Source organism: Sebastes fasciatus, chromosome 12, assembly GCF_043250625.1.
Source record: "Sebastes fasciatus isolate fSebFas1 chromosome 12, fSebFas1.pri, whole genome shotgun sequence".
NCBI classification, from domain to species: domain Eukaryota; kingdom Metazoa; phylum Chordata; class Actinopteri; order Perciformes; family Sebastidae; genus Sebastes; species Sebastes fasciatus.
In genome coordinates this window covers 29,216,230-29,244,050 of record NC_133806.1, presented here as the reverse complement: position 1 = coordinate 29,244,050, position 27,821 = coordinate 29,216,230, and the positions used below count along the sequence as shown (strand labels likewise).

General features: G+C 41.4%; 1 protein-coding gene across 4 annotated transcripts in view; it reads right to left on the bottom strand.

Moving 5' to 3' along the window:
• The window catches only part of oxr1a (oxidation resistance 1a), a 186,959-nt gene that overhangs the window by 89,392 nt on the left and 69,746 nt on the right, over positions 1-27,821 (bottom strand). For all 4 annotated transcript variants that reach the window (XM_074654604.1, XM_074654603.1, XM_074654606.1 and 1 more), the window contains one exon: positions 22,138-22,334. In XM_074654604.1, the coding sequence (XP_074510705.1) occupies positions 22,138-22,334 (197 nt within the window). The remainder of the gene's footprint in view (positions 1-22,137; positions 22,335-27,821) is intronic.

Sequence of the window (27,821 nt, the reverse complement as noted above, 5' to 3'; positions counted from 1 at the left end):
TGCACCAGTGCGCTCTTCATACGAGGCAATTTATTAAAATAATAAAGCCCAGCCTTGCGCTGAAGGTTGAGCCCACAATAAACCTGACAGGGATACTGAAAGAGAGGCTATGAGACTGAGGCATCGTCGGGTAAATAAACAACACAAACGCTCTGTCATGTTAGTGTCCGCTTTATTATCTGTGCTGAACTCTTCAAAAAGGAGTTAATTGATTTCTTTTAAACTCGGACACAGTCAAATATGTCATCATTACCCTAAAAAAGCCTCTCGTGAATCACTCGGCTACAACGGAAGCACAAAAGCACAACGATTGCTCTATAAGCCCTTCGCCCCGACGACGGGCTTAGAATCAGACTGCGGACAGATACAGCAATGCACTATGGGATGGGAGGAAATTAGAGCCAAATGGACACCTTAAATCCGACAAAGATGGTAAGAGGTTCGGCACGCTCTCTATCGGCTGTAAAACTGTCCTCTCCCTGGACACTCTTCATTTATCACCTGACATAGCCCGTTCCACAAGTATGCTAAATTGGATAATGAATCTCTCCCCCCAGGAGACGCAGTAGATGAATAATTTGTTGGTTAAATTACGAGCTGGGGACATATTGCATCATTCGAGGTGCGAGACGTTAGTGTGGTTAAATGGGTGCAACCTTTTGGAGTCCATAGGAGTAACATGGACGAATTAGGAACCAATGAAGATGTAATTAACTGTGCAAGGAGGGACTCATTAACAAGAGTCACACTGACTCTGTTAATGTCACATACTTAAGCCAAATATGGTGCCAACGTATTGATACACATGTTACATCCTATCTCCGTGGTGTAATGAATGTTTATCTTTCCATCACACATTATATCCACTGCTCTTTTTGTTTCAGGCTTTTTGTAACAAATATCCTTTAAGACCTAAACATGAATCAATACAATTATGTGGTGCTTAGAAAGAGCTCAATGTCTCATCTTCTTCCAATCTTACATAATAAGCATTAATACAGTCTTTTATTACACAAGGGACGTATGGGATGATGCTGAGCAAGAGCTGAGTGTGGGATTTTTCTTTATTGACTTTGATACAATTGTACCTTTCCAATAAACTTGGACATTTCTCAAAATGGCAGTTTTTTCATTATTGTTTTTTTTTTTTTTAATACATAGCGTTGGAGTCAATAAAGTCCTTTAAGGACAGACAGAGAGACTGGAAGCGAGAAAGCAAACACAAGCCAAGCAAAAAAAAAAGGAAAGAAAAGAAAGAGAAAGTAGGAACACAGTTGGGATGGTTTGAAGGAAAAGAACATGTTGGGGAATACTCTCATGTCTTTATGTTAAGTATGTTGCTAGAGTAAGGATATGGTTAGCCTATCATAAAGACTGCTGTAGAAGCAGTCTCTTAGTCCTGTAAATGCTGAGACAGCATGTTAACGGATCATGTGTGTAGGATCTGGTGGCATCTAGCGGTGAGGTTGCAGATTGCAACCAATTGAAACTTCTCCCGTGTGCCAAGCATGAAGGAGAACTACGGTGGCCAACGTGAAAATGGCCCTATCTAGAGTCAGTGTATGGTTTGTCTGTTCTGGGCTACTGTAGAAACATGGCGGTGCAACATGGTGGACTCCGTGAAGAGGACCCACTCCCTATGTAGATATAAACGGCTCATTCTAAGCTAACAAAAACACAACGATTCTCAGTTTCAGGTAATTATCATAGACTGTACATAAGAAATGGACGTAGTCACCGTGACGTCACCCATTGGTTTGTGGACTGACATTTTGAGGCCTCAAGTTTGGCATTTTGGCCGTCGCCATCTTGGTATTTGGCCGTCGCCATGTTGGTTTTTTGCAACCAGAAATGACAAGAGAGGGTGGAGCTAAGCACAACCGAACGCTGAATAAGACATATTTAGGCAACTAAAAAGGTTATAGTTAACTTGGATGAACTGAAAACACACCGTGAAAGGGTTAAAGTTGTAAGACGAAAACACAGACAACTCCCAGACCGGACAACTCTGTGGTAGCGACCTGTCAATCACAAGGTAGCCACGCCCTAAAGCATCCCCTGCTTTATGGTCTATTTGACTCTAAATGGGACCATAATTTACTAAAAAAACATAATTATGTATTGAAGAAGACTTGAAACTAGCGATTGAGACCATAAACTCATGTTTACAATGTTTACTGAGGTAATAAATCAAGTGAGAAGTAGGCTCATTTTCTCATAGACTTCTATAAAATCAGACTTCTTTTTGCAACCAGAGGAGTCGCCCCCTGCTGGCTATTAGAAAGAATGCAAGATTAAGGCACTTCAGCATTGGCTTCACTTTTCAGACCCGTAGGTAGCCCACTGGTAAATATACACTAAAGACAACATACTGTAGACTGGCCCTTTAATCACTGATCTTTAGTGTTGGTATGGGTACTTTTCACTTTGGACAAAGCCAGAATAGGCGTTCCCCTGCTTCTAGTCTTTTGCTAAGCGAAGCTAAGCTATCCACATTACGACTAGCTGCGCAGTTACTGCAGAGACATGAGAATGATATGGTTCTTCTCACATTACTCTCAGAAAGAAAGCAAATATGCGGATTTCCAAAAGATGATTTTCGTATGACAATAAAATGCATAAGGAAGTAAAAAACAAGTTAGTTCAGTATGTATAACAATTATGCAGTGTAATTACACCGTGGCTGACAAAAAAACATGAAAATATACATTACACTTCTCAGCCATACAGTATGTAGATGTACCGTAGACTCTACGGCGTAGAGCATCTTAAAGCTGTTACCGCTGTAAGTGGTCCTTCCCGTTTACATCCCAGCACTCAGTATATGAATGTGTATATGCTTTGACAGACAACATGCGTCAATCATGTCAACGCAGCAGACTAACGCCCACAGCCTTCACTCTCCGACCACAAGACTGATATCAAACCTGAGGCTTCACAAAGAAACTGTCTGAGCACTGAGGCCGCACAGCCGTGACCCCGCATCCTCTATGCAGCACCAGCATGATGAATGCATTGTCATCCTTAATTCAATGATGTTTCGGGTCTCTACAGAAATGCAGTATAATAAAAATTACTAAGTGCTTCAGAGTGGAAGGCATAAACAGATTTTAGATGACGCAATAGCAGAAACAAAGACAACACACTTATTCTAAATAACCCACGGGATTTTAACCGAACCTAATTGAATTTTCCAATGACAAGAGCCATTTTTAAAGCCTGTTTTCATAACGAGTTTGTCCTTTAAGGCCTGCATGAACTCCAACACAGCTGAACCTCCAGTAATACTGTATGCAGCCAGAGTCGTAAAAAAAATAAGGAGGCATTCAAATGATGTATGTAGCTTCTGCTACTACGCTTCTTTGTGACAGTTTTCCAGCGCCCCGCCATCCAGTGAATGTCCGGAGCAGTGACCCGTGTGGAGAAGACAGCGTACTGCACGGGGCCGGCTAAATCCTGTCCTCCAGCTATTCTTCCTCTTGGATAAGCCGGTGCATATCAAACACGAACCCGGAGCATGTACAATGCAAAGTCCTCCACATACTAATGAGAGCCAGAGGGGGATGAGGATGGAGGGAGGGAAACGGGGGTCAAGGTGGATGTGCATGAGTCATATTCATGGCCTGTTTGAAGCTCAACTCCAACCATTTTGGCCTGGATCAGACTTTCCCATGTTTTGTCATCATACTCACTGATGAGGTAAAACCTACAAGGACAAAGGATGCTGCAAAAACCCAAAAGCACTCAAAGCATGTCTCTTTCACTACAGTGACTGCTCTCTCAAGCCCCTTCACCACTGGATAAAAAAAACACTAACATCTGGCCTTAGTCTTTAGTGGGAAAGGTTATAATCTGCATTCATTCTTGGGACAAATGATGTGGTTTTCCAGCGCGATGCAATGTAACGCGAGTTAAAGTGATTATATAATAAAACCAATAGGGTTTGGACAATTGTTATAATTTATGAGACTCCAGTCAGACAACAGTAATTTTCCTCGCAGATCATCAAAATACACTTCAATCATACTCAACAGAAACAAAATAAAGCTCATCAAAACCATTTTTGTTAGTCTTTCTACTGTTCTAACATTCACCAACTCTGTTTTGGTCAAAATAAACCCTTAAATCATCAAGTTAGATGTGAAAAGAAACAGCTATTATATGCACTGCCACCAGACTCCATTGACAAAAACAGTAATTTTACCTCTCTGATCATTGTAAAAAATGAATTTTTTCAAACTCCACAGAAATAAAACTAAAGTCTTCAAAATTATCTTGGTTAGTCTTTCCACTATTCTGACAATCACCAAGTCTGGTTTGGTTGAAATAAACCCTTAATTCACAGGAGTTAGATGTGAAAACAAACAGCCGTTATATTCGGTCCTCACAGCCACCAGACTCCATTGACAGAAACAGTAATTTTACCTCGCAAACACTTCATTCAAACTCGACAGAAACTAAATAAACTCATCAAAACCGTCTTTGTCTTTCCACTGTTCCAACAATCGCCAACTCTGGTTTGGTTGAAATAAACCCTCAATTCACAGAGTTAGATATGAAAAGAAACCACTGTTATAAAACACCGTCACACTGACTGCAGATGGAGCAACGGTTAGGTTTGTTTTGATCATAAACATGATTAAGGATGCACATCAACACAACTTGTGACACTTCGGCAGAGGCCTGCATTTCAAATCTACACTGCTGCAACTAATCAGTTTCCACTGACACTCCATGCTTCTGTAAATTCAATTAACAGTTATGTAAATATCACCCATAGCTGTGTAATGGTTTATCTGCTCCTTAGAGGCATTGACTAATTTACTCACTTCTGAGGAGAAATACTGCTCTGCACTGGCTGACGTTACATAAACAGGGTTTTCTTCTGTTTATAGCTCAACCCGCCTCAGTATCAACGCATGTACATTAGATAGCGGCAAAATAGAGCTGTTTTTGAATAATAGCAGCCCATAAATTCATGAGCAAAAAAGGGAAACAAATATCTACAGTTTTGAGAAGTGGCAGATCTTATTTTCCCTCTGCTGAAAAATGAATCAATAGCGGGGACCCGTGCTTGCGTTCGACTGTGGAAAACTGCTTACTCTTCATTTGAGGTATATGTAATCAATCCTAGCCAGAGGATGGCTGGAGCGCTTTCCAAACTAAGTGGGGAAACAGTGGGATTACTAGCTCTGTGGCATTTATAAATTGAGCCCAACGAGAAGAGGGCCACCAAGAGACTCCCGGTCAACGTAATTACACCGGCAGGCCAATAAATCCGACCCACAGATCTTTTACAGTAGCACTGCAGTAAATTCAGCTCTTTCCTTACATTGCTTTCTTGCACTACAGAAGAAAACATTAATGTTTTCGTCGCTGTCCAAAGTAAAAAAAAGAAGGCAAAAAGACCAGTAGCCTTGGTAGCTACAAATCTCTGTGGCCAAGCTGTGAGTCAGTGTAGAGATCTAGATCTACACAGTGTTGACTCTTACATATGACAGCATCCTGTGCTGTGGAGGATAAATCTGCATCAAGTACCCTTGAAACAGGTGAATGTACAGTAAAGCGCCCTTGAAGTCCATCTAATGTTATTCCCTTTTTGAAAACACGAAGGACACGGGAGCAGCTTAAAAGCACAGAATTGATTTAAAGACGGCGGTACATGCGTCGTCTCCGGGGACATTTAGAAATGACAAATGTCAGACAAATATCGAAAGGACATTTGTGGCAGAGCTAACATCATACTGATCTCCGTAACATTGAGACAGCCTGAGGATAAGTGCTTCTGTTATCCCAGGTGTGTGCGTGTCTTGCATGCCACGCGCGGCAAACACAAATCTTGACCTCTGCTGTAATTTCCAATGGGCTACCTTGCTATAGTTCTGGAGCTGCAACATCCTTCTGTTCTGACATTGTGTTACAATATAAACCTCCATTTTTTTAAATTCGGGCCTATAAGGATGTTCCAGTAACACTCAACACAACCATCATTTATAAATGGTAAACTAGACGAAACTAGAAAACCTAAGGAATTCATTGGTACCAATCATGTCATACTAGCTTGTCGCGAAAATGGCTAAATAACGCTCCAAACGTACGCTAAATTTTGGTGGGGGAAAAACTGGCATGGCCATTTTCAAAGGGGTCCCTTGACCTCTGACCTCAAGATATGTGAATGAAAATGGGTTCTATGGGTACCCACGAGTCTCCCCTTTACAGACATGTCCACTTCATGATAATCACATGCAGTTTGGGGCAAGTCAAAGTCAAGTCAGCACACTGACACACTGACAGCTGTTGTTGCCTGTTGGGCTGCAGTTTGCCATGTTATGATTTGAGCATATTCTTTACGCTAAATGAAGTACCTGTGAGGGTTTCTGGACAATATTTGTCATTGTTTTGGGTTCGTTAATTGATTTTCAATAATAAATATATACATACATTTGCATATAGCGAACCTATTTTCCCACTCCCATGTTGGTAAGCATATTAAATACTTGACAAACCTCCCTTTAAGGTACATTTTGAACAGATAAAAAAATGTGCGATTACTTTGCGATTAATCACGATTACCTATAGACAATCATGCAATTAATTGCGATTACAATTTTAATTGATTGAAAGCTCTAATACATATATAAGTAGTTGAACCTTAAATAAATTGTTTGTAAAACATCTATAAGCATTACATAGACCAGATATGTGTAACACTAATGGTTGATAATTGGTTTGTAAACCGTCTATAAACATTATTTGGATGGCTATTATAAAGTTGCAACTGATGATAATAATACCTTGTTAAATGGTTAATAAATACTTAGTAAAGCATCTATAAAAATTATTTGGATAAATAGTTAATACTTTGTCAATGGTTAATTGGTTTCTGCTCCATCTATCTATGTAATGTTTATAGATGTTTTACAAATGATTTCTTAAAAGGTTTAGAAATCATTTGGTGATCTTAAGAAATGCATAATATAGTATATAGAATGTTATAATGTGTGCAACAATAAACTGTTAATAGATAGTGTACTAATGTTATCAGAATGTAATTGTTATCGTCTCTTATCAGCTATGATACATATATAATTTATAAACTATTTATTTTATATTACACAAACTAATGATAAAATAACATAAATTATAGCATTACAAATAATTATTAAACATTATTATAATTTCATTGTTTGTTAACAGGAAAATAACTATTAACTAAGTTTAATTAACTATCAGTTTACCCTTTCTAAATGACGGTTATTAGAAAGTTTATCGATGTTCCCCTTAATTCAATCAAGAATCTTCCTCCAGCCTGGTTGCTGTGAGATTGACGTAGCCAGAGAGTATCTTTTATTCTCTCTTGGGGGGACAAATAGAAACAAGGCCAGCATGAATCAATCAGCAGGACTCTTTTCAGGCTTCGTAATACGGCTAACCATCTCAGGTGAGAGAAAAAAAGAAATGCTATAGAGGCGTGCTGTTTTTATTTTCATCGCCTTTTATCTCCTATCATGATAATAAAAACAAAAAAAAGTAAAGTTTTGGACGGCAGCACCACGGAGCGGTGATTAATTCAGCGGAGCAGCTAGTCTGGTCTGGATAAGAACGTGCAGGCAGCTCGGAGAATAATAAGCACCGAGTTAAAAGTCAAAACCTGGAAAAACAGAGGTGACATTCTCTGCCTGTAACCAAGTTAGTGTCAAAGCTGCTCCACTGCTATCTGGGGATGACCAAAGCATACTATTAACCTTTACGGAAATGGTGTCTGAGCCCTCCCGGGTTGCTGTAGACTGTGTTTATATGTGTGTATGCAAGAGCATGCCCGTGCACCTCTATTATTTCAGTGCGGATATCAAAGTGAGCCGAGAATGAGCACACACACATCTATAACACTTACAACTCCTGTTTGTCTGACGCACACCGGGATGCAGCTCCATCAGACCTGCAGCGTTGCAAACCCCGCACACGCTACACGAGAGGCACCTGAACGAAACAAATCACAGCTTTTTGTTTGAAAAAAACAGACGTATCAGATATCCCAATTAAGGTTTGCAAGAACAGTGTGATTTGGCTTCCTCTGGAGCTGTTTAGTGTGAATGCAGCACCAGAGGCACGTTGTTGTCGGGCTTTTCTTATCAACGCGCCGTGTGTAGACTATGGTGCCCTGTGGGCAGCACCACTTTCACAGGATTAACTGTGGAGGTTCTCGTACAATATCACCCAATCTGCCTTAACCCCCAGTGTGTGCAGAGAATACTGAGTGTGTGGGGTGAGAGGCTTGTTTTATTGTGAATACTTGGGAGTTTTACTTGCATAGAACTCACACTTCAAGACGGTGTCAAGCAGTAATATGGATGATAAAAATGTGCAGGTATGATGGGCTGCACCATTATTTAACACTGGTGTAAATAAACGTATATGTATGTAAAATAGAGACCTACAGTAATATATTTCTTGCATGTTGGTTTGTGTTGACATTAAAGGCCCCACGTTGTGTAACGCCGTTTTTTTTTTCTTCATTGTTCGATGTACAGTATGTCCATATGAATAAACATCTGGGTGTTGGGCTCAATGTCACGACGGACCTGGATGAATATTTAAGAGTGTTCTTAAGTAAGCTGACACCTTCTGTGGAGAAACACCTGTGAAGCATGCTATTATACTGCTAGTGTAATTTGGCTTAAGAACAAAAGTAGATCTGCAGATTTGATATGATTTGGCTTTGCGATACAATCTATTATCCATTTATTGGATGGAATTCTGATGATTGCAAAAAGGTGTGACTGAAAAATGGGGACATCTAATTGGACCAGAGGTCTATTTAGAGAATCACTAATTACCACCTTCTTGTCACATGCCATCTTTATTTCTTTAAACTTAAACTTTAAAGCTAGGGTTGGCAATATTGAAAAACTAGAAAGAGTATGCTAGATTTTTGTGTTGCCAACTCTTGTATGCCACACTCTTTCTCTCCAATGAAAGTAGCAGCACTAGCTCCAAAAGTCCCTAAATTTAGAGAGAAAGTTGCCAAGTTGGCAACACTGACAGTCCGTCCCTTCAGGCCTCCCTCCAAAGCCACTCCCCCAAAATGATCATAATGAAGGTTAACATGTCATTATGAACATAAACAACAAACATGGCTATTGTTAGTACTTACAGCTGTCAAGCTAACAGGTTGTGGAAGACTCCGGTGACGCACAATGAGTGCACGGGCAGTATGCATGCAGGCAGGTAGACAGGCACGTAGCCCGTCCAATCATTTCATACGGGCCGAATGAAATGATTGGACGGGCTTATTACAGTTCTGCGACAGCCACAGGTACCAGATTTTTTTCATTTTTTTTTCAGAGCATTTGATTTATTGGTTGCTGTCAGGATGTAATGAAAACTTCAACAAATATAAACAAAAATGTTTTTGAGGGAGATTACCAACCCTAGCTTTAAATATGATTCTGATTGATCAATCATAGCGTTCTACGGTCTGTTATTTCTTTACAGCAGACTGTTGCTATGTATAGCAGACCATTGCTATGGGCGAAGTTCTGATGTCGGACTCTGTTTTTGTGTCAAAATATTGATTTCTTAAGTAAGTAGCCGTGTAATAAGCGGGATAATGTACAGCTAGCAGGTCATTGTTGTGAAAGAAACCCCTTAAGGGGGATGAGAGACCCTGACGCGAACACCGGCATCGCCCTGTTGGGGTTTCTTTCACATACATTATCCCTTACTTGTCATATAAGGGATGGGGTCCGATGCCCAGTCCCATTTTCGATCCGGTTCCCGGTTGGCAAAATACCCGCTGATTCGTTAAGCTCTGAAGTTCACAAATCTCTTATTTCAATTTCTCCGTTCTATTTCTTTATAGCAAAGACTAATGTAGAAAAAACATTGTTTCAGCTCTACATGCTACAAACTGCTGACCATCTCCTTTTTTAGTTCTACCCTAACGTCTCCAAACATCTACACAAGTTGCACAGTAAAGCAAGCACAAAGCAGTATAGCCACCACCTGCATGTTGCTGTTCACTCAGTGGTTGCTAGGAAGGGTAAGTGCCGATCTCTCAAGTACACATGCAGTATCAAACAGTGATGGAGACACAGAAGGTGGGAAAAGCCAGAGACCTTGAGAAAGACAGGAGAGTGAGGAGGAGACAGAGAGAGAGACTGTGTGGGAGGAAGTGAAAGTAAGAGCGGGTGAGGGAAAGACCCTCCATTGGATTTGTGGTGGGGCTAAGCTGCCTTCTGGTGCTACGTGACCAGCCTATACCGCCAAGGAAAGAAGGCTCGGGCTTATCTCGGCGCACACAAGCAGCTCTGCTGGCAAAGGCACCGTGGCATGGCTGTGGGTGCTGCTGTCAGTGCGTGACGAATAGCTCTTACTCTCTCCCCCCTCTCTCACTTTCACTCTGTTATTCTCGCTCACCCGTTCATCCCTCCGTCCTTCTCACTCATTCACTTGGGAAGAGCGTGTAAAGATTTGATACCGATGTAGGCTACAACATGGGGACAACTCATACTTAAGGTGAACCTCGATACAAAGGAGCGGCCTCCTTTTTTCCTAACAGTCTGCATCCCACATGGTCTGTACTAACAGCATGGGAGTGAGTAAATGGGATATTTCCATTTCTCTGGTTTAAATGCCAAGCTTATGTCCAAAAGGATAAAGGCTTTGGTAAGTTTCTGCTAAAACAATGTGTGCCAGACTTTTTTCCAGACCACAAATTCCCCTTCTGAAGTTCTACAGAGAACTGTTTGAATGGTTTACTTTAAACGCCTACCTAAAATCAATTCTTCCAACCACAAATCCTTGCAGAAGTAAAAAAATATTTTCAGTTTTCAAAATGGACATCATTAAATCATCACTAACAATTCATGTCCCTGCGCTGTCATCACAGCTTCTAACAGCAGGCATACAGGCAGGCGGAATACAAGACTAACGGTTGCATGTTTGCATGATGGGTGACGAAAAGCGTCAAGAACGAAAAAAGAGAGCCAAAGGAATAAGTGTTAGCGGCTCTGTGAGGCTGTACTTAGCTACAGTTGTGCTTTGAGCTACATGCTAACACCATAGACTGTATATAAGAAGTGGACGTATTCACCGCGACGTCACCCATTGGTTTGTGGACTGCCGTTTTGAAGCCTCAAGTTCGGCATTTTGGCCGTTGCCATCTTTTTTTTTTTTTCAAACCAGATGAACACAAGAGGGACGAGCTAAGTACAATAGGACGCTGAATAAGACATTTTTAAATGTTATAATTAACTTTCATGAACTGAAAACAGACTGTGAAAGGGTTAAAGTTGTAAGAGTCACAAAACACAAACTACTCCTAGACTGGACAACTCCGTGGTAGCGACCTGTCAATCACAAGGTAGCCCCGCCCTAAAGCATCCCCTGCTTTATGGAATATTTGACTCTAAATTAACATCATGCTGTATTGAAGAAGACTTGAAACTAGCGAGACCATAAACTCATGTTTACAATGTTTACTGAGGTAATAAATCAAGAGAGAAGTAGGCTCATTTTCTCATAGACTACTATACAATGGGCCGACGCTACAACTGTAGAGCACCCATATACTGACATTTATGTTAAATGCATTCAAACGGCCCCGATGGAGCTGACCATGGATGTATAAAGAGAACGGAGCTGACGGTGAGAGCTAGAGACGGACTGGGAGAAGTTAGAGGATGTGTGACTACATCCGGTTTTCAAAATAAGGTGTTAACAAACAGTACTGTATTATACAAAATACATATATGGAAATAAGATTGATTAGATTATATTCACCAGAAGCATAAAACATTACATGTCCCTTATAAATTAAAAAGAAAATACCACTAATTTTTGAGGGAAATGTCTTTATTCTTTGATTTTTGGGTTGCTGGAAAAAATAAATAATAACTGACAATGACTGATATAGTTGACTTCAGGACATCTCTGACTACATACATGCTGAAAATCAAACATTTTTACAGGATTAATTTAGATATATTCCAAAGTAAAAGTCCCTAGAAGTGTTTGATTCAACTTTTTCCCTTAGCCTAGTGTTAAAAAACTTAACAAAAAATCACAATAAATCGTAATATCGAATCGCAATACATATCGAATCGGCACCCAAGTATCGTGATAGTATCGAATCGGGAGGCGTATCGTCAGCCCTAGTCATTGGGTTCTTTTTATATTCTTTAACCTGACTTCTGCCGTCATCTTATTCATGGACTTCAGCACTCAATCTGATCACAGTCCAAGCAGTTGACAGGACATAATGACTCACACAAATCACAAGGAAAGGCATCTGTTTTACTAATAGTGACAGTTACATGGTCTTCCAGCCTTGATCACATTTTTGGCCCTTAAACTACAAAAGGTTGACGACCAAGCAGAAATTGAAATCATCCAGTGAATAAACTGTACCACCAAGGTCAAACACATCATTTTCTATTCCTTTGAAAATGGTCGAAGAAATGCACGTTGTTCCATTTCCATTGAAAAAAAACCCAGAAAGATGTGCCACAGTGGCTTGTGTGTAATTGCCACCCCTGGCTACGATCTGGATCTGTAAACACAAGAGACGTGCCACCTGAGACAATTACATCAAACACAAAAAGAGAGCAACACCGGTGTACCGCCTGCAGCGCTGGCTATAACTGTCAACTGCCATAGTGATTAGCTCCTCATACGATATCATGCTGTGACTATACAGCTGCTGCTCAATGCTGGAAATATACTGTTTTCAAGGACAAGCTCTCCAGCTATGGGTCCACACACTCAAAGAAAGTGAAGAAGCAACAGGATGGAGACTTATCATCCAACCTGACACTTCCCTACGATTTATTGAATAGTTGCTAATTTAATTCCGGCCACTGAGTCCCGTTCATGAAAGTGCATATCAAGCAAGGCTCAGTGGGAGCCTGCAGCGAGTTAGCGTATTGCTCCCCCCAGCACCGGTTCCTCCCCTCTTCGACCCTGCACTGAAAATCCAATGAATAAGTAACAGGGGAATAATCTGTCACATGGTGGCAGTGGCAGAGTCTGCCGCTCTTGGGGCGTTAAGGGCACGCCAACCCGTGTGGTTCTGTCTTGTTTATTAGCATTTCCTCTGTCAGGTGCTGTAGATACAATGCTGCTGATGTTAGCAGAGTCAGGGCTTTTGTTTCTGCCTGCACTCACTGAGGTAGCAATGCATGTTAGCACTTGAATAATTTAATACACAATGGTAAATATCAAATATTTTGATAGAAGATCATGAAAATATAGATTTATTTTGGAGATTGTAAATCAAAAAGTTCTGGATATTTGCCTTAAAAACTCATACAGGCTTAACCCTTTATAAAAATGTCCTGCTGTCTCCCCTTTACAGACATGCCCACTTTATGATAATCACATGCAGTTTTGGGGCAAGTCATAGTCAAGTCAGCACACTGACACACTGACAGCTGTTGTTGTCTGTTGGGCTGCAGTTTGCCATGTTATGATTGGAGCATATTTGTTATGCTAAATGCAGTACCTGTGAGGGTTTCTGGACAATATTTGTCATTGTTTTGTGTTGTTAATTGATTTCCAATAATAAATATATACATACATTTGCATAAAGCAGCATATTTGTCCACTCCCATGTTGATAAGAGTATTAAATACTTGACAAATCTCCCTTTAAGGTACATTTTGAACAGATAAAAACTGTGGTTAATTTGCGAATTCGCGATTAAATATTGTAATCGATTGACAGCCCTATTATTCATGCATAAGTAGGACTTTTGCTGTCTCTCGAGTGTGGAACTAAGAGCATAATGTGATGAAATGTCTCTTCAACACACTGCGGCCAAGGTTGGTGCCACAGTTTGAAGCAATCTGTTGGTGTTGTCCGTCTGTCCTTGAGACACATCAACCTTCTGCCTGAACCCCCCCTGGTCAGACACACATGAAATACATTAGAGAATAACAAGGTGGAGAGTGTGAAGATGGAGAGAGAGTGAGAGACAAGGTGGAGAGAGGGAAAAAAGAAAGAGGGAGGGAATGGGGCGAGGGAGCAGAGGAGGGATCGGAGGACAAAATGGCAGAAAGAACAGAAAAAACAGGATCGGGTGGAGATGGGGGGGGGGCAAGAAGCTGTGGAGGGATACAAGGAGGCGAGAAGTGCAGCAGCTCTCCTCTTAGAAGCCATTATCTGCAGCGACATGCTGTGAAGGCTCCCCCCTTTGCACCCAGACAAAGACATCTGCAGGAGGGACAGGGCCATATCTCCCGCCTGCAAGTGCTGACCTAACATAGTCATAAACTGTTGCTATCGTTAACTGTGCACAAACACACACAGAACTAGACCCACATGTAGGCACAGAGAGAGCATGAGTCAGCCGGGGAAAACAAAGAGGTAGGAGAGCACTCGTACAGCACGTATCCAATAGGAACACAGTGTGATGAAGCACTTTTCAAATGCACACGAGAAGTCACACTTAATGAGCCTACAGCTGCGGAGACGTTCGGTTCATCTCCTGTTTGGCCTTTTATTAGCGGGTGGAGCTCGTTGAGCTCCAGCGTGGAGACTACAGGCTGGTCTACAATGATGTAAAGGTCAGACAATGGCGGTGGGACTTTGAGGCTGTCAGACAGAGATGCTGGGAGTCTGGGGAGAGCTGGTGTCAAGTGTCACACCTCCTCAGGAAGCAACGCCACGGGCATCCAGGAGCAATTTGGCCCTCTTCCTTTTTCCTTCCTCTCTCTCCCTCTTCCTTCGACACAAACAAGAAACACGTGTTCCTGAATGAATGACTCTGACCTGCTCTGACAGATTAACCCATTTGTGCCCGTAACTGAAGTCTTTTTTTTTAATTTCCTTTGGTGAAAATGTTCCCTTGGTTTGCCTATAAGCACAAATGTGAAGACATTTTCAAAATCTGTCACACTGTATGGCTTAAAAGTGAGTTTTTCTTATCATACTGTATCTAGTCATTGGGTACATGGAAAAAACAGTAGTCCCACTTGCCAAAATACTAGATATAGTATGATAGGAAAATGTCTGTATCTTAGAAACTTTCCTATTTTTTCAAAAATCCTGATTTTATCTATTAATAAAAGTGTGATTTTTCCTGTGAACTAAAAAAGTCAAAGTTGTACTTTTAGATACTTGTTCAAAGTTTATCCGTACCAAATTTCAAAACTTTTGACCAATCAAAACAAATGTAGTGGCATTTTTTTCCCTAAAAAATAGTCTTTGGGCACAAATAGGTTTGCCCATCTTTCCTCTTCCTTCTCTCCTCTTCCTCTTTCGATTTCTCCCATCTTTGCTTCGCCGACTGCTTCAGCCTGAGCGATGACCGGCACTCATCAGAGCGTGTTCGGACGCCGCTCCTCTTCATTTGGAGTTAAAGGACGCCGCGATGATGATGTGAAAGTGTGGCACGTTTAATGCCAAGCACGCCATCGACATATCAATCACTGCTTCTCCTCAGAGGTGGGTTCTGGTGCCGTCCCGGTAGGGGGCTCGCTGGTCGGGTTACTAAAATGTCGGTGGCGAATGTGCCGTGTGCCTCTAATGACAGGTCTGTCTGAAGTCTGGCAGACAGCACAGCAAGCCGCCTGCCACATTATTACTATCCCATTAGAATAAATTAGCATGATCAGCTCTGTAGGAGCAGCCTGGCCTGGGTTTGACTATATAGAAATGCCACGGGGCTCCGCTTACTGGATCCCATCTAGATAGGAAACTAGAGAGACGGGACAGTCACTAATCAATGTCTCATTATGTGATACAGCAGCGTAAATGACTGACAGTTGCAGTATTTCTGTAGTCATGTGGGGGGAACTAAGGCCTTGATCTGAGTGTGGTTTATCTAGGCCAACGCTAGCCAGAGCAAATGATTAACTGCTACGACTCGTGCTTTAGAGGCTTGTACAATTTGTTACTTTGTAGTTAAAAGCCGTAAAAGCACAATGAGTCACAGTCGCGTCTCATTTAATGGCTGAGTGACTGTGACTTCCGACCCCCGCGCTTTTAAAAAAGAGCCCACAGCCGCCACCGAGCGGGTAATGGATGATAACAGCGGGCTGAAATATCAACAGTCACTCCACCTGTCCTGCCAAGCTTTTATCCCACGATTTCCTTTATTGATTATCGTCCGCTGAACTGATGCGCACGACCGCAGATCAATCCGTTCTCCTGTCAATGCCTGGCCCCGAGGATGCAGAGTCGATCCATGATGACTCTGTAGAAAGCCCATCAGAGTGACACACACACACACACACACACACACACACACACACACACACACACACACACACACACACACACACACACACACACACACACACACACACACACACACACACACACACACACACACACACACACACACACACACACACACACACACACACACACACACACACACACACACACACACACACACACACACACACACACACACACACACACACACACACACGGGAACGACACGCCTTCGCCCCGCTCTCGACTCGCTTCTTCCTCCTCTCAGTGATGCAAACGGTGACCTCACAGGTGAGATGATCCTCCTGCAAACACTAGACGCTGCCGCAAAGTTTTAAGCTGCTGCACTGATTTCCATAACTAATCGCAGGCCGTATGCTCAAGGACATGCAGGGAGATTCAAATTCACCAAGAACTTTATGAAGAGAGCTGCAAGAGCGTCAAATGTAAAATAAGCTGATGGATCAGCATAAACTCACCTGAGATGCTTTATTTAACAAGTATCCATCAAGATGCCACTTCTTTCGCTTTGGCTGGGGAGGATAAAGTGTGCTGAAGCCATGAGCATTTTTTCTTTATCTCAGTTATTTGTGTTATCCAAAGGTGCGTTCACACCACGGACACAGGAAGTAGAGGGGTCAAGGCCCACTTTCTTTTTAAGGTCACGAATCACTGAATCCCCGCAAATGCTCCTATATTGCAACACGGTAAAAAAAGACGTTTCAATCATTCCCGTCCACCCCTTGCATGTTAAAACTGGAGGGTGTCAGAAGTGTTTTTGCTCCACAGATACGCTCTCATTTTGATCTGTGCAGCAGCTGTCTGCACGGCTCCGTCTCAGCTGTGTCTCACAGACGTAACCGCAACCTGAACTGAAGCGTTTATTTATGCTTCAAGTCTATTTTTTTCCGACAATGCACCCGTAAACGCGAGGTTGATGCCCAATAAAAAAGCACTGAATATTATATTTATCCATATTTTGCAATCAGCGTGTCGGAGTGTGCTGTGGATCTTTATCCAATCCTAATCAACCATTGTGTAGCTTAATTCAAATGAAGTCAAAGCGGTCTGACATCCAGCCCGCTACAGTTTCATAATGAACCGAAAACATTTTTACACTTCTCAATTAGTGGGCTGGCCCCTCACCGGGCGCATCATCCGGTGCGCCGCGATCGACTCTAGGTCGGCTTGGAAAGGCCGGGGGTGACGGTTGCGCGCAGCTCCGACCGTGAGTTTGACATGGCGAGAGAGGCAGAATTAGCAAACTAACTAGAAGACAGCTGGCTAGTTTGCTAATTCCACCATTAAGCACTGGTTACAGATAATGTGCCAGACAAAGTTGTCCCTCATCTGGCGATAGCAATGTGTTTTCCTACGCTGTGACAAGTGTGTGGGTGAAGCATTGAGTTGTTAAATTTGACTCATTTTCTCTTTTTCTCTATACTTTGTAACGTTACTACTCCACTGCTCGTTTTAGTCGATACTGCAAAATCGCACCTCAGTGAGTCAGCGACTTGCCATAAAAACGGTTTTATTTATACGGAAATTATGCCACTACGATGGTTGCAAAGGCAACGGTACACATAAAAATGGACGCCACTCTGCCCATTCTGCTACGTTGATTTGACTGGGGATGTCCGTTCTACTCCTATTCCATTTCTATGGTTAACACAAAACTTGTGCAGTTCAAACTCTGGTGCATTTGCCCTTTGATTTGGTTCATTTAGGCCGGTGTGAAAGCTCTTAATCGAACTCCAGTGGGGACCACAAAATCCAGATTGACACCGCCCATAAAGGTGGTCCAGTTCCGTTGGGACTGGTTCGTGGTGGTGGAAAAGCAAAACGATAATTTTTTTCTGATAGCAGAAATGTAATTTTAGCATGAATTCATAAAAAAGTTAATCTACCATTAAATCCATCTGCTGATTGGGAACCGTCAAGGAAGCAATCTGTGTAAGCAATCAGTTCTATTATGCAAGATCATTTGGTAACCATGGTAACATGCATGCACTTCAGTATGTGCAGGGATTTCCTCTGATTAATCACACGCAATAATAGTTAAATGTGTTGTGTTTGTGTCCTACTCCGTGTGATTTGGTTGGTTAAAAAGTGAGTTATTGAAACACAGTAACTACCGGCCTTTCTTGTCCCATTTATATCTGTCCGTCATTATTTATGGCATATGCGGTCCAGTTGCAGTCTCAACTAATAATGCTCATAATCAGTGATGTCTTCATGAGCTCTTTGTGACACTAGAGAACATAAATAGACACATTAGAAGCAGTAAAAGTACTGCATGCGTTCTACCAACCAATACCAATAGTCCTTACTACATTAACTAATGTGTCAAAATGAGAAATATAACAGCTTCAATCCCTGAGGAGTTACAGTATGTTAGCATTACTGATGGTTACCTAACGTTATAGTTCCCTCAAACAATGTATAATGAAGATACACATCAGAGGGGATACGCTGTAGGTATATGATGTATACATGTGTATACCCTGCACTATGCAACTGCTTAGATGACAAGCTAAACGTTACCTAAAACTACATAGCCATATCCTCAGATTACGTTACATGAATCTTGAAACAGTGCACAAAGTAGACTAAATCTATAGCTAATATATTGCTACATGTTGCAAAATGACTTAATTACTCTATCATTAAAGATTCATCACTTGACATGACTGTCTGTCTGAGTCTCACTCCGCTCGACCATAAAATATGCAGTTTGTGCAACAAACTGGCAACCACTTGTTGTGAAGTGACTGCAATGAAACGGGGGAGAGAGAGTACTTTTTGTGATTAATTCTTATGAAATGTAATTATTTATTAATATTTAATTTAGCTTTGGCAATAATGTAACCTGAACATTCATGCCAATAAAGCTTATTTGAAACTAATTGAATTGAATTGAGTGTAACGTGTAGTGGCTGAATGTTATCAATAACACCTTTAATGTTTACATCTCTTGCTTGTTTGTAATACGTCACTGAAAACGAACACTAAAAAGGAGAAAATGTGTCATCTTTAGACCGACTGAATGAACCAAAATGAGCTGATGCACCCAGATACAGCAGCAGCATCATGTCAACACATTGTCTCCTCAGAGCATCACACAGTGAGCCAACTAGTAAGCAAACAGTCACTGTTCTCTCCTCTGCCAGGTGATAATAAGTGCCAGACACGAAGGGTATTCAAATGTCAACACTCACTTTGTTGCCCATGCTATTCATCATGAGGGACACCCACTAACATTTATTTTTTTTAACTTTCCTTATTTCTTTTTTGCTTTCTTTCCTTCTTTTATATGCTTCATTCACTCAATACTGGCTCTATCTATCTATCTATCTATAATCTATCTATCTATCTATCTATCTATATATCTATCTATTCAGTTTTTAAGCTAGAGTAAAGATCCTGGCATCATATGAAACTACAAAACCTAAGGAATCCATTGGTATTGGCTTGACGAGCAGGACGCTAAATAACGCTCCAAACTTGTGCTACATTTTGGCGAAGAAAAACTGTCATGGCCATTTTCAAAGGGGTCCCTTGACCTTTGACCTCTGACCTCAAGATATGTGAATGAAAATGGGTTCTATGGTTACCCACAAGTCTCCCCTTTACAGACATGCCCACTTTATGATAATCACATGCAGTTTGGGGCAAGTCATAGTCAAGTCAGCACACTGACACACTGACAGCTGTTGTTGCCTGTTGGGCTGCAGTTTGCCATGTTATGATTTGAGCATATTTTCTATGCTAAATGCAGTACCTGTGAGGGTTTCTGGACAATATCTGTCATTGTCTTGGGTTGTTAATTGATTTCCAATAATACATATATACATACATTTGCATAAAGCAGCATGTTTGCCCACTCCCATGTTGATAAGAGTATTAAATACAAATGTCTTGTTCATATTTACATAGACATTTCCCTGAAATTCAGCATGACATACTGTATGTGTTGGCATTGGAAACGACTTGCTAATTTTGCTACTAGCTAATGGTGACTTACACAACACTTATTCCACCTTTAAAAAAAAGGTTTGTAAAGGGTTTGTATTTGCAGTCTTAAAATCAAAGAATCTATAGTACACAGAAATAAAGCCCTGTAGCAGCAACAGCAGTAGGTTTTGTTGTACGCCTTACATTATATACCTTATATGAAGAAAATACAGCGGGGGAATAGAACTACACACACAGAGAAGTCACAGCACAGCAACAAGCATCAAAGATGTCGCCACAAATATAAAAGGAATCGGTCAAACTAAAGATCTGGCAGATTACCTTCGGTGGTTCAGCAGAGTCCCACTCGCACGCTTTTCCCTACACGCTCAATCTTTCTAACCTTGACCCGAGCAGCTCGCTAACCGAATCCCACCGATGAAGCGAACAGAGACGCATTGCATTCATGAGTTTCGGAATTAGTTTAGCTCAAACTCATTTCATCATCTGTGAAAAGTCAGCTCCCTGAAGTGTACTTACTCTCACAGTAGCAACCTACCCTCCCGACACAGAAATAGACCGACTGCAGACAGTTGCACACACACAACCCCCCCCCGCCACACCACCCAAAATAGGATTCATCACAGGAATAAATCTCATCACAGTCACCTAATTATAATTTGTAGGCAGGAAATGAATTAGAAGATGAGAAATGGGGAGAACCAGCCGTGGATGTGGCTTGAGTAAGAAGTTCATGTCAACAGCTCAGAGAGTGCGTGAACTTCAAATATCCTCAGACCCACATGCACACCCACACACACACACACAGAATGATAACAAGCCCTTCCCCAGAAGCTCTAACTAATAACTGAACTGATAACTGCTGGATAATATAGGAATTGGACATCCAACTCTGATTAAATGTTCTAATAAATGCACTGAGAATGCAGCAAAGGCTGAAATTATCATGATTAAAAGGTTCAATTTGTGTAATAATGTATTGTAGGCAAAGAATATGACTACAACATGAGTGCATGGATATTTTTACAAGATTTCTCTGACATTTTATTGCATTAATAGTTAATAAAGAAATTGATATAAATAAAAAATAGAGCATTTGGTAACACTTTATAATAACCATCATCTATAAATGGTACATTTTTAGTTAATAGTTATTCTACTGTTAACAAACAATGACGTGATAGTTAATAATGTTTACTAATTATTAGTGATGCTATATTTGATGTTTATTTGACAGTTTATTGTTGCACACATTTATAACATTTTATATACTATAAATAAAAAGTATGTGTTAATGATTATGAAATGATTTGTAAACCTATAAGAAATTGTTTAAACATTACATAGAAAGATGGACTAGAAATTTGTAACACTTTGTTAATAATTGGTTTGGATGGCTATTATAAAGTTGCAACTGATGATCATAATACATCGTTAAATGGTTAGTAAATACTTTGTAAACAACAATATTTAGATATAGTTAACACTTTGTTAATTGTTAATAATTGGTTTGTAGTCCATCTATCTATGTAATGTTTACGAATGATTTATTAAAGGTTTACAAATCATTTGGTAATTAATAACAAATACTTCATAAAGTATATAAAATGCTATAACGTGTGAACCAATAAACTTAATAAATAGTGTACTAATGTAATCAGATTGTAATTGTTCATCTCCTATCAGCTATGATACAACATATCATTTTTGAACTAATTATTTCGTATTACACAAACTAACAATAAATTAACAGAAAGTATAGCATTACTAATAACTAGTAAACATTATTAATTATCATTTCATTGTTTGTTAACATGTTAAATGATGGTTATTATAAAGTGTTACCGAGCATTTCTGAGTTATCATGTGATCTGGTTCATTTTATATCATCAGTTACTATACAAAGAGACAGACAGAACCCTATGTCCCTGTGTCACTTACCTATGGTGTAGCCTCTCTTCAGCTCGCCACACCGGGGGCTGCGGCGCTGGGAGTTGGTGGTGTTGTTTTCCTGCACGGCGAGGACGGTCGTTGTCTTGGCAACAGGTGGTGCAGCCTTGTTGAGGGGCGAGGCTGGCACCAGAGTCGGGGAGAAACCTTGACTGGCAATATCCACCGACTGTGACTTCTTCTTCAGTCTGCAGAGGGGAAACAAGCAAGCCGCAGAGGCAGAAAACGCTATTGTTATGTTTGCAAGATTGAAAACTATTACATGTGCCAATGCCGATGTGAATACACAGTGGAAATGTTGTTGACCTTCGCCGTTCAAGGGCAGGCCAATCAAAGCATATTTGCATCCGAGGTTGTTGGTGCCAGTGTGCTGTGTCACAGAAATGTAATCGTGCAAGACAATTTTTGCAGCGGCGAGGCAGTTGGGAGAAAGAATCAATAGGCTAATCACTCCCTTGTTAAGGGTGAATTTATTAGCACCACACCGCTCGCTCAGTGCACAGCCCTCTCTACAGTACAGAGGGATCAAACAGAGGGATACTGGAGGACGACAGCAGGAGTCCAGAGTTAAGACCTTTCTGGAGACAAGATATCAGTGAGTAATGACCAGAGGAACAAATGTTGGAGCAAATGTTTTGTATTCTGTGGTGGTGGAAATGTTGCATATGATCATTTATGCTTTAATTTCCTCCCATCCAGACTACTTTAACTCTCTTTTCACTGGTCTTAGCACAACATCTTTGGATTGTACAAGTTGTCCAGAATGCTGCGGCAAAGCTTTTAACCAGCTCCTCTTAAAAAGGTCTCCGGTAACTCAGCTCTTTATTTCTTTACACTGCTTCCAAATCCAATTCAGAATCCAATTCAAGCTTGCTTCGAGCTCAGCATGTTCAGGCACCTGGGTATATTAGAGATCTACTGCAGCCTTATGGCACTAGTTTAGATTGTGCCTCCAAAATGATGGTTCCTAAACTATAGACCTCGCTCCTTTTGGTCTTAAGAGTATGCAACAGATTTAGCATAGCGCCCCGTGAACATTGTCGGATTCACATTGGATAGTTTAAAAAAAGAAAAGGATCAAAATACAGCAGAACCAGAAATATTGTTTATTCCGCGCATTCTTCATCTTTGTCAAAACCTAGTGCATCCATTACCCAGAATGCAACTGGACAACCAAGAGTTCGGTTCCGGCGGCAACGTCCGGGTCAAAAAAGTGAAGCCAACGCTGAAGTGCCTTAAACTTGCATTCTTTCTAATAGCCAGCAGGGGGCGACTCCTCTGGTTGCAAAAAGAAGTCTGATTGTATAGAAGTCTATGAGAAAATGAGCCTACTTCTCACTCGATTTATTACCTCAGTAAACATTGTAAACATGAGTTTATGGTCTCAATCGCTAGTTTCAAGCCTTCTTCAATACAGCATGATGTTCAGTTAGTAAATTATGGTCCCATTTAGAGTGAAATAGACCATAGGGCGCGTTCATATGGACTCTACTCGTGAACACGGTAAACACGATTTGAAGGCACCATTAGAAATAGACTGCTTATGTAAAGCGTATCAAAGGTAGAGGCCTGCTGAGCTAGGTCAAATAAATCTGCCAACGACAACTCCTTAAAGCTTATTAAAAGGATGAGGAGATCCTGGGTTTGGGTTGGTGCAGTTTATAAATGAGTTCACTGGGCTAATCTGAACAGGTAATCCCAAAACTCTCAGCAGCAGGTCTATCCACTTACATATGTTCTCGGATGTGTACAGACAGAATGCAGAGATACACTAACACACTGACACACAAACACATCATAACAGAAAGTAAAAAAAAAAAAAAACAAGATCATACTTTAGCGCTCCTGTAAAAACTTTGAGTACAAAAATGGCTCGTGAAACACCATCTATCTGTAGTCTGAAAAGTCCTGAAACAGCAATACAAGATTCCCAGCACTCCGCTCCCTCGCACACACTTTCAATCATTCCAGCAAAAACTGCTGAAGCGAACAGAATCTTTCTGGCCATTTCACCCAAGTGCCCATCCCCTGATGGACCAAAGCAGCACACATGACATAGTGTCTAACTGGCTAATGAAAACACATAATCTCCATGGAAATGCTGTCCATCACCGTGTGTGTGCTCTTTTGAAATCGAACACGCCCAAACGGTCCTCCGGACTGAGGAGGAGGAGGCAAACAGAGTAGGCTGAGCTGTGAATAAACACCAGAAGAAATTATGTTCTGCTTCACAGAAGTGTTCCCCAAAGTCTATTTAGTCTAAAAGAAACACACTCACTGACCATTTTTCTACAAATATATTCACCAAAAGTAAAAAAAAAAAAAAAAAAAAAAGGCCTCAATGGACTGCATTCCTTTTTTATTTCTATTGATTTTTCTACCTTACTGTTTATCTTTTCCTCACAGAACTGCATGTGGAGGAAGTTTTTACAAACCTCAAGAAAGGCAGAGAAAGTCAGCTGGATATTAGGCTTGCCGAGGTAGTCGCTGTTACCGGTGTTACACGGTGTTCGGGCACACAACGATTACATTACGTACCCACCGCCCCCACCGTCGTTTTGCTTTTTTATAATAGAAATAAAACCCATTTAGTTCATTTTGGTGTATCAGCAGCGTGTTATCAGTACGTAGTCGGACGACGGACGCTACAAACTGAAAGTGAAAGTGTCTACTCCGTACTGAGTCTCAGCTCTGAGTAGCTGGAGTCAGATTTCACACACGGGATGAGAGAGAGAGTTGACAGAAAAGACGATGGCGGAGGATTTGGCATCGAAGCGAAAAGCAAAAGCGCCTATTTGGCAATATTTTGGATATAAACCCAATGCTATAAGGAAACCATAATGTTAATGAGGTAATCGCCGTGAGGAGGACGGAGTGGTCATCGCAGGTGTGCGGAGCAGCGGCGTTGGGTGGAAATCTGCAGCCTCGCAGTAAAGGCTCTACTGGAGAGGCCAAACACACATCCATCCAACGGTAAAGATCAAAGTAAGCGCGCTACACATATTGACCGTCATATTTTTCTTGTAAAATATCCAGTGTGATCGGTAACACCGGTGTTGTCGCAAGTTTATTAACCGGGGGGGGGGGGGAATTTCCTCACCATCACATCCCTACTAGATAAGCCAGATTGTGCTAATGACTATTTTGAGGAAGCTGCCTGTTTGTTTGGATGGCACATAATGAGGTTGGAGAATGCGTTAGATCTGCTGTTAATGGCTGTGGAAGACGAGAGACAGACAGAGAGACAAAGACAGAGAGAAAGAGAGAGAGAGTGTCAAGCTGTGTGAAGTCTATCTCCACTCCCTGAGGAGTTGGTACTAATTACTGTCTCATCATAGAGCAGAAGCCCCTCTTCTAGCTCTGTTTCACTGAGCTACAAGGCCAAACGGCGGCAAAACAGTGTGTGTGTGTGTGTGTGTGTGTGTGTGTGTGTGTGTGTGTGTGTGTGTGTGTCAGAGATCAGATGAGAAGGAAGGATCAGAATCAGTCTCACAAAGAAAGATGGAAATGGAGAGGACACTGTAGTCAGGGTTATTATAGTAAGCTAAAACTGTGGACTCAATGAAGTCCTTTGAATTTAACGAGTCTGAAATGTGATGAGACCAGCAAACAACGTAAATCTGCCCACATTTTGCATTCAATATGACTATATTAGAATATAAAATATAAGGAAATACATTTTTAATAGAATTCTTCTATTTGTCCATAAAACTACACGTCTGAAATGAGGATGCTCGGTTGGTTGTTACATGGTCAAGACACACTATGGAAGACGAAGCACGACCTGCTCTTGTAAATGACAGCCAAAGTGCCTTCTGAGTTTATAACAGTGAGTGTCATATCAGTCCAATGCTAACAGTTCCAGTGCTCATGGAGGTAAACTGGCACTGACATGTGACAAACATCCCCGGCTCACTACTGTACCCTGATGCCAGCTCTAACAGCAGGAGGACACGGTTTGTTTTTCTCCTCGTTGTAACCCAAACATTGCACCTTCAGCTCTCCACTGTTGACTTTTTGTCCAATAAAGCTTGTTTTATTTGTTCTCACTGCAGTGGATGTACTGTAGGGTCAGCATTTTTCTTCTGCTTACAGGCTGCGTGGTGCCAACATTTCCCCCCGTGCCTCAGGCTCTGTACTCTGGTAACAATGTCCTGGTCACAGGTCTGTGTGGACCCACCGGGGGACAGCGGTCGCGTTCACACGACAGCGAGTCAACTGCACGACGAGAATGTGAAAAATGCTGTACAAGATGCCATTTCGGTCCCTTCTTTTTTAATTTCACGGATGTTTTTTTTTACACTTTGTGTGCCTCGAGGCCCCGTTAGGAAGTTGTGACCCTGCTAAGAGCTGACTTGTGCTCAGCGTAGTCCTTTCTAACGTACATCCTTGCTGTGAACACAACATTACTGGGCTTAAGGAATCACGACTCAGGTACTGTAAACCCTGAGAGCTGTAACTTCAGCTACAGTCCTCAGCAGCTTCCGCTTCTCATTGCTGTTAATGGAGCAACAAATGAGTATTATCACTTATCTAACTTAAGACTTTCTCAGCAGGTTTCCATTAACTTGTTAAGTGTACTGTAATGATGACCGAGCCCAAACGGCAACATTTTGGATTCAAAGCTATTACACAGAGCTATGTACATGATTCCAAACAAAGAGAATCATTACAGTGTGATTGGAAACTTCACGTGTCAAATTGTGCAAGCCAAATTACTCACAGTTGCACAGTCAATCTGAGTCTGTACCTCCGCTAAGGAGGTTATGTTTGGTTTGTCTTTTTGTCCGTTTGTCAGGCAAACAAACAAACTGACTTTGGTGGCTGTGGCTCAGGATGTAGAGCGGTCTTTCACTAATCAGAAGGTTGGGGCTTCGATCCCTGGCCTCTCAACTTTATGCAAATGAGCCCGTCCAGTGCGACGCATCCGGCTCACAAAACTTGGACCAAGCTGTGAAACTAGGTGATCTAGTTCTAAAATTAAACCAGATTCAGCAGCGGCATATAGCCTGTCTCGCTCAAAATATTTTCAGAAGTAGATTTTGGTAGATTGTTTAGACGGAATATCAGAAAGTTTACGAACAGGCTGCCATGTTGTTTCCTGTTTAAACGAGGAGCAGAAAACCAGGGACCAATCAGGTGTCGTCCACGATAAAGTACTTCACCGCTTGAACGGCCAGTTTAGTGGAGCAGCGCGTTAGTGTCCTCTTTGGACCTGGTGGACATGAACCGCTGGATTTAACATTATAGACATGACCGCTGACTCTTTGTGTAACAATTTAGCCACAAATACACAGACTGACCGTACACGGTCCAGACATATACTCAGTTTTTGACCGAGTCTTATTTTATTTTATTTAACCTTTATTTAGACGGATAATCTCATTGGGACATCATTGGTCTCATTCTCAAGACACAACAGACATTAAGACAGACAGGACATTCATACAAGACTAAAAAGAACATAAAAGTGCCAAAGCGGTAGTTTAAAAAACGATGCACAAGAGCAAACCCCCACAGACACTCTCTCCAAATTGAGTGTGATTGGTATGGGTGAAAATAAACAGCGTCGGATGCAATGCATACTGCATGAAGTGGACTCCCTGTTGTCCTCCATTAAGATAAAAGTGTGAATGCGCGGAGTTTCACAACCTAACTGATAATCCGTGAGAACA